Here is a 7388-nt window from a genome sequence, read left to right as displayed (position 1 = left end):
CCACAGAGTCACAATCAATAGATTAAGGGACCAAACAAGTAACATCCTACTGACTGCCAGCTAGAAAATACCCATCTTCACAGCATCTGATGATTTAAGCCATTGCTGGCCTATGGTACGTCTTACGAGTACAGAGAGCCTTAGGAAAGCACTGTACCTCCTTCTAACCAGAGACATCTAGAACAGAAGCCTTACAAGAGTGTTATTTATTAACTGAAGTATCTGTGAATTTATGCCATAGATTATAGCAAAGGCACGAGTCCATACCACGCTTGGCTGAAGCTCGTATTCCAATGAGAAGACCGAGGCAAGGAAGTAACAGCAAGGTGGTGAAGATGAACCGACAGTAGGTTGGGTTTATCATCCAACAACCTACGTTGCTTGATGATACAACTAAAATCTCAAAGATACGTTTGATGATAAATGAATCAATCAGAAGTGCAACCGTGGTGCAGCATGTCAGCTTACCTCTTTTTTGTCTTCTTCTGAAGACTTAATACATCCGGGATCAGTCCTCCAGGTTTTATAGAAAAAATAAAGAAGACCCACTACGCTGAACACGACAGGGATCTCAAAAATGGTACTGGTCACATGTAACAGTTAGGTTAAGGAATATATCCTCTCATCATGTACTACCACCGTTTGCCAAATAAAATATTCTGCAATCAGAGTGTGGTATTTTACAAGCAATACACAAAAAGGAAAAGAATGGCTTTGACTTTTACAGAGCAAGTGTTTGCTAGTAAGAGCAGAAAGTTACCTCACTAAGCCATAACCCTTAGGAATATTGCTGTGCTCATCATCTTCTGCAGAACGTCTACCTTAAACCCTTACAGTTAGAATTCTTGCCTTCTTTTAATTTGGATGACGCCAAGAAAACCTTAGAACTTCACAAAGCAACAGTTAATAACAGGATTTTCATTGCAACAAGCACACATGTGTATCCCTCACAGGAATACATGTGATCAGTTCATCAAAATGAATCGTGATCACCCTATTAAGATCTTAATTGGAAACAGGACCAAAAGAAATGCCACTTCAAGGATGAAGTAATTAAAAATGAATTAAAATTGGGTAGCAACACATTATAGCTGGTTTAGTACTAAATTATTTACATTTTAAGTATCTCCCTAATGGCCTTCCCTTTCACCAAACTTAATCAATAAATAAGCAGATGCCTTCTGTGTAAGAACACAGTACTGAAAAGTGAGTGTAAACAATTAAATAGAGGTACTCATCAGTCCAAGGCCTATTCAAAGAGAGGTAGAAATGAATGCACTGTGCACTGAGGATGCTGCATAACCTCTGAACAAATGCAGACTGGAGAATGGAAGGTCTGCTTCCAAGGGATACAAATACATTTGTTGGCCCGGTGTTTTTATTTACTTATTTTTAAAGCAGAAGCATGAATACCATCAACTGCCAAATCCTTGTCATTTAGAAACGAGAGATGCTTTTAAAACTGCAACGTGCGATGCATGTGTTAATCCAGCTTTACTGCATACCAAAATACGTTACTGGATGGTCCCAAAGAGGGAACGTTGTCTGTAGTAGCATCTCCAGGTGACTCTACAACGATGCATATAACAAAGACATTTTGATATCCCGGTAGGATTAAAAAAACAAAACAAAAACATCAGAACTACACACAAATACCTGACAAAGAGAAAAGAAAATGCGTATTTTTGGTCTGTTGTAACTTCCATTTAAACACAAAGCTATTTAACCCTGGCCCAACGTAGGTAAAGGAATCTTAACAGACATTCGCAGTCACATGGAATTAGCTGGGACTGTTCATCCCTTCTTGCACAACTGGGCTTCCATTTACTAGAAAGTGAAAGGAAAGTTCTGCTCATTACAAAGGATATCAGGCATGAACCAGAAAAACCACGTCACAGACATCCAAAAGACGGAACTTAGCATCAGTGCTGTGGGAAGATACCTCAGATTCTTGAGTCCCACAGAGTGCCTGAAAGAAGATGAAAATAAAAGAGCATTAAAAATAAAAAGAAAATAAAAGAACAAACTGAACTTCGTGGAGTACAGACTTATCATGGCTAGTTTTTTTAAAATTTATTTTTGAAACTTCACTTGGTATTCTTTAAGCCTTTGTCAAAGCAAACCAAAATTGCCACTCAGAAGCATGCTTTAGCCTGATGCATCAAGGAATTCATGGTACAGGAAAAACATCTACTGAGGAGAGCTCTGTTCCAGCCTAATTTTATGTCTCAGAACAGCTGCACGCTAGGTGAAAAGTACAAACTCTATTTATTGACACAACAATAGTATTGCCATTTCAAGGAATACAATTTAGTAACTGCTGTAAGAAATGGGAAATGTGAAAACAGCTTAGGGTATCACTAGGAGGTCTGGGGAACAGAGAGGGTGGGAACGGTATGTCAAAACTCATGCTATGTTGCAAATACAGAGGGAAAAGTTAAGATAAAGCACATTTATAAACTTCATAAATGGGTATCTCAGCTTCTGTCAGGTGCAGGCATTCAGTAACACCCTCTTTATCGTTAAAACCAGCTAACATGCCACCTAAACACTTCTTTTCTCCTCAGGTCTCAAGGATCAGAAATTGCAATTTTGAACATCTAAGGACACTACATTTCAAAATCGTTGTGAAAAGTACATATATTTAAATCCTTCACACAATCCTTTCTACAGTACAGCAAAACAACAACAACAACCTTCTAAGTGAAACTGTAGACTCTGAAAAGAACACTGCATTACATACCACACACCGCATCTACTAGAATTAAACACATAGAAAGAGAGAAATCCACAAACCTCATGAACAGAGCCATCCCAACCAGCAGAAAGAGAAGCAGGCATCCTTTCAAAAGCCAAGAATCAGAACTTAAGTTCATTACGTATCCTATGGCCCACATCACAGTCAAGCAAGATGCCAGCAGCAGGAACAGCTGTTAAAATGATCATTGTTAAAGTATGGCAAAATATTCAAGCAGGATTTACTTCAAAAATAATCACTTAATATAATAATGAATGCTGAGAGACTTGAGATAGGTAACAAAGTGACACATCAAAACACTGAGGATAAGGAGGGAGGGAAAACAACAACGAGGGGAGAGGGGGGTGGGGAACAAACACCCAAACAACAGGAAGGTGCTTCTAAAAATTTCATTTTTGGGTGTCCGTGTTTGGAAGCCTTAGGAGATCCTGTTGTCAGAATGGAGTTAAGTGACATATTATTCTGAACACGGAATGCTGAAGCTTTCCTTCCACTAGTGATATTACCTCGTATTTCTCCATTACTCTCAGTAACCTGTTATTTCTTCTGCTTCTCATTCTTCCTTCCTCCATTAACATATAGACCATGGAGCGATTCTGAGTTTGAACTGCAAGGTCAAGCGCTGTCTCTCCCTTTAACAACAAAGTTTATTTGGTTATGCACTTAACACATGAATGTCTTCCTTTGTAACGGAAACAAGAAAGGAACTGAACTAAAACAAGAACTTACTGGCTTCTTCCCCAAACCCACCATCTTTCTTTAAGGCTAAGGTCAAGTAAACTCAGAGTTCTAACACGCTTCACCTGGTGTTCTGTAGTTCTAAAGACTGATATCTGCAATCAGACTGCGTCCACGTGAATTGCTTGCTGAACTGTCTCTCCTAACCCGAAACACTAAGCAGTCTGTTAGAACATGACAAGCTTACTGAATATGATCCCCTACTGAAAGGGAAGCTTTCTTCTTTATGTTAACTTTTTAAAACCAAACAGTAACATTCTAACAGTCATATATTAAAAAAAAAACAAAACAACTAGCAGCATTATTGTTGAAAAACCTGGCTGAAGGCTTTACTAGTGGCCATGCACTAGAGAACAGCTGACTCACAGCAAGCAAACAAATGAAAAAAAGGGAATCTGCGAAGGCTACAATACATTTGTTCACAGCGATCGGGCGTTCACTAAACTAACATTTCAAATCATCTCCACATTCTTACTTTGTGACACACCACAAGAAAAGTGCTCAATTCTTTTTGGAAAGAATAAGAACTCTTGCTTCATTCCCCAGAAATAATGAAAGAAATTGTACCTTGATATTTTTATGTCCATGTTAGCACCAGCTTCTAGCAGTAGCTCCACTGCACTAACATTTCCTGATGTTACTGCCCAGTGCAGCGCAGTGTTCTTCTGAACGTTGTCCACAGCATTGAGGGAGGGGTTAAACTTCAGCAGAAATCTTGTGGGTTCTGGTCTAGATGAAAACAGAGTTAAAAAACAGAACATAATCTGCATTGGAAACTTTGGAACACCTTAGTAACAAAAAACACTGCTAGCATCTGCTGTAAAGTAACAGCAGATACAAAAGTTTTGTCTCTCAACAAGCTCATCAGCAACAGACCCAAGCTTAGAAAGCAGAACTCATCCTTCCTTTCACCTTCATTTCTAGGAAAGCACAATGATGCACCACCTGGTCCAGCTGCAAACCTGAACTACTTTAAGATATCTCTTTTGGGGGCGGCCTTTCTTACTACACCAAGTTAGCTGCTTCATCATCTCCTAGTCTTGGATACGCACTATTTTACAACAAGTGGAAGAGAAAAAATTGTCACTCTAACAAGAGTGACAGAACCAGAAGAAAAGATGCACCCAGGAATGAGTGGACAACAGATACCTTTTAAAAGCTCTTCCCACTTACCCCATCACTTTTTGTGCTGATAACATTAAAGGCGTAAGGCCACTGAAGTCTGCTGTGTCTATGTTCTAGGAATAAGAAAAAGATAATAAGTGATGATCACTGATTTCAGTAAACAACGTTAAACGGTCAGATTCTTAGCTACACAGCTACACCACAGTAGCAAAAGGAAACTAAATTGTACCTGCCAGGCAGCCAATTTAAACAATTTTTCTTCCTTCCATGGGTCTTGCACGGCATTCATTTCAGGATATGCTGAGTGCCCATTAAAGTTACTTTAAATGAATCAAATTCATCTACAGGATTCCTTCAATTAACAATATTTCCTGTCTCCTCTTGATAAAGAATACTATAAATAAATTCTACTTTGGAGAGCAACAATAAATATCTTCCTTGTGTAAAGGAACAAAGTGCATAGCTGGATGTTCAAGTACATAAAACTGGTTCATTAAAAGAACAAAACACGATCATGTATCAACACAGAATTATTTCAAGGTAGCACGCATGGCACGGGGAAATACCAAATACACGCTTGTACTTTAGGAGATCACATTTAAATTCCACAAGCTATTTTCAGAGTACAACCAGCTACTTCTAAGCAGAAAATAACACCTGGGACACTGGCTGTACCTGGCCCTTTGATATGAGGTAAGCTACAACGGGCACGTGCTGAAACAGCACTGCCAAATGAATGCTGCTGAATCCTTCCCCATCGATAAGGCTGGGATCTGCTCCACACTTCAGCAATAAGATGACCATGGGTAGGTGTCCTTGTCTGTAACGATATATGAAACAACAGCAATAACACAAAGCTTGAAATCTCAATGAAAGTGTCCCCTTAGCAATTCGTACATACTCTTATAGAAAAATCAGCTTTGGTTCTTATACTTTCAGGAAGAAACTTTTCTAATTTTTTCTTTAAGCCAAAGGTCTACATCAGAACATTAGACAGGACCTAAGAAGCCAAGTCTGCCCAGCACCGCTCTGGGAGAAGTTCAAAATGCAAGTCTGCCTGTAGTACAGATACATGCATAACGCAACCTGGCGGCCCGCAAAGTTGCCAAGAATCAGAGAACAGATTTCAGTGTAATTACGGACATGCTATCAAGTTCTGCGTAACTCAGCAAAGGAAACACACAACATCAATTTATTTAAGATGGCAACAGCTACGCTACACAAAATGCTACTGCTTAGACCAGCACATTTATTATTAGAAGTGGCAAGCACCATACCTAATGGCCCAGTGAAGGGGAGTCGAATTCAAGTCTCCACCCAGCTGATCCACTACTGCACCTTTGGAAATATAGTACCTGCATAACAGCAACAGAACAAGATTAAGATAACACAGAATAAAGCATGAAAATATTTTGCTGAGGATAACATAGGAGTAGTAGCAAGGAGCTTGCAATAAACAAGTTTTCTCTAGAAAAGCAAGTGGATGACAATTTTTTTGCAGAAAAGGATGCTGCTTTGAGAAGACACGTAAGAAAACACGCAGTAAGTAGCAAGGCCCTTACAAAATCCATTTTAATCTTAGTCAAATGAAACAAATCCAGGAAAACCCTTTGATTTCACGTACTACTTAATTTCAGGGAGCAAGGAAGTGTGGTAACTACTCGTCGGTGACATTTTCACAAAAGTAGTTGTGTTAAAATTCAAATTTTAAGCTGTTTCCCCTCAAGCAGCACACAGTGTGGCTTGAAGCACTCGTGATCAATAGCGACAGAATGCCCAAGATACTTTCCCGTGGGCAACAGAGCTTACTTAACCAGCTCCTGTCTGTTGTTTATTGCTGCCCAGTGAAGAAGAGTCACATTTTCTTTGTCTGGTTGTCGAACATCGTATCCTGCTTCCACCAGTTCTTTGCACCGCTCTAGCATTCCGTACCTTAAATGAGGAAAACAACTGACTTTATTTTAAATATCTCCCAATTTAAGCAGCGTCACACACGTGACAAATTCAATCTCTGTAAGTCTTGCTCAAGAGCTCCACATTGCATTCAGCGGATTTTTTGCAAAAAGAGCTGGTCTGAGCCTCGATACGTAGAATTTTCTACCTAGCAGAACAGACTGGGTTGAAGTATTGTTGCTTATGACAAAAATATTTATGATAGTACGTACCCTTCAAGGGATTTCTCTTGGACAAGCAGGTGACAACAGAGCCCTAACATTTTCAATTTACAAACTCCCACGGAATAGGAAACACCTATTTCAAAACTTTGCCCATGTAAGGCAAACACTTACTGTGTAGCCTTCACAATATCGTACGTGCCAGGGTCTTCAGTGATGGGCTGCAGTCCTGGCAGCATCGGCACGTCCTTCTCTCTGCAGATGCTACGGCCGCTGTGCACGTGAGGTCGGTGAGGCCCACGGCAATGGTTTTTACACTGCTGGTTAACAAAACGCCCATCAGCAAAGATCGTGCCAACGCTGGACTCCATACCTCCCTCTTCACAAGGCACCCTTCCTGCCACGGGTATCCGTGGAGATGCCCGGGCACGGTACGGGTGGGTCGCGGATCTCAGGTCTTCTCCAACCCGAACGATTCTGATATAAGTAAGGAAGTGGGTTTCAAACACAAGCGAAACTTGGAGCTTCCACTCTGAGCGGAAACGTGGGAGGACAGAAATGACACAATTACGTTCTAGGAGACAAAACTACACGGGGATTTAATAACCCCTTGCAAAACCAGCTGCCAGCAGCACACCCTTCCCACAGCAGCG

General features: G+C 40.3%; 2 protein-coding genes across 3 annotated transcripts in view; one reads left to right on the top strand and one right to left on the bottom strand.

Moving 5' to 3' along the window:
- Positions 1-162: 162 nt before the first annotated feature.
- LOC104910939 (palmitoyltransferase ZDHHC13-like) lies at positions 163-7231 on the bottom strand. Of its 2 annotated transcripts, XM_010710743.3 has the most exons (10): positions 6910-7231; positions 6431-6553; positions 5899-5976; positions 5297-5441; positions 4670-4734; positions 4071-4225; positions 3265-3398; positions 2797-2930; positions 1869-1969; positions 163-593 (listed from the first exon to the last, which is right to left on the bottom strand). In XM_010710743.3, exons 1-10 carry the CDS (start codon positions 7104-7106, stop codon positions 460-462), a joined length of 1266 nt encoding a protein of 421 aa, XP_010709045.1. In that variant the 5' UTR covers positions 7107-7231; the 3' UTR covers positions 163-459. The 2 variants fall into 2 exon arrangements, 1 of the variants encoding a protein (XP_010709045.1); XR_793522.3 differs by lacking the exons at positions 163-593; positions 1869-1969 and having other exon boundaries at positions 2799-2930; positions 3265-3390; positions 4064-4225; positions 6910-7230.
- Positions 7154-7388, top strand: part of LOC104910938 (palmitoyltransferase ZDHHC13-like) — a 7588-nt gene continuing 7353 nt past the window's right edge. The window contains exon 1 of the mRNA XM_010710742.2: positions 7154-7166. Coding sequence (XP_010709044.2) covers positions 7154-7166 — 13 coding nt within the window. The remainder of the gene's footprint in view (positions 7167-7388) is intronic.

Source organism: Meleagris gallopavo, chromosome 5 (assembly GCF_000146605.3).
Source record: "Meleagris gallopavo isolate NT-WF06-2002-E0010 breed Aviagen turkey brand Nicholas breeding stock chromosome 5, Turkey_5.1, whole genome shotgun sequence".
Classification (NCBI taxonomy): Eukaryota; Metazoa; Chordata; class Aves; order Galliformes; family Phasianidae; genus Meleagris; species Meleagris gallopavo.
This window is presented reverse-complemented; position numbering and strand designations above follow the sequence as displayed.

Excerpts from the sequence above, each read along its gene's own strand:
- LOC104910939 (XM_010710743.3), bottom strand. The coding sequence starts at position 7,106 with ATGGAGTCCAGCGTTGGCACGATCTTTGCTGATGGGCGTTTTGTTAAC. Across the intron at positions 5,977-6,430 it reads AACAGACAGGAGCTGGTTAA|GTACTATATTTCCAAAGGTG; the intron begins GTAAGCTCTGTT and ends GCTGTTATGCAG. Across the intron at positions 594-1,868 it reads GTTTTTCTGGTTCATGCCTG|ATGTGACCAGTACCATTTTT; the intron begins ATATCCTTTGTA and ends CCTAACTGTTAC.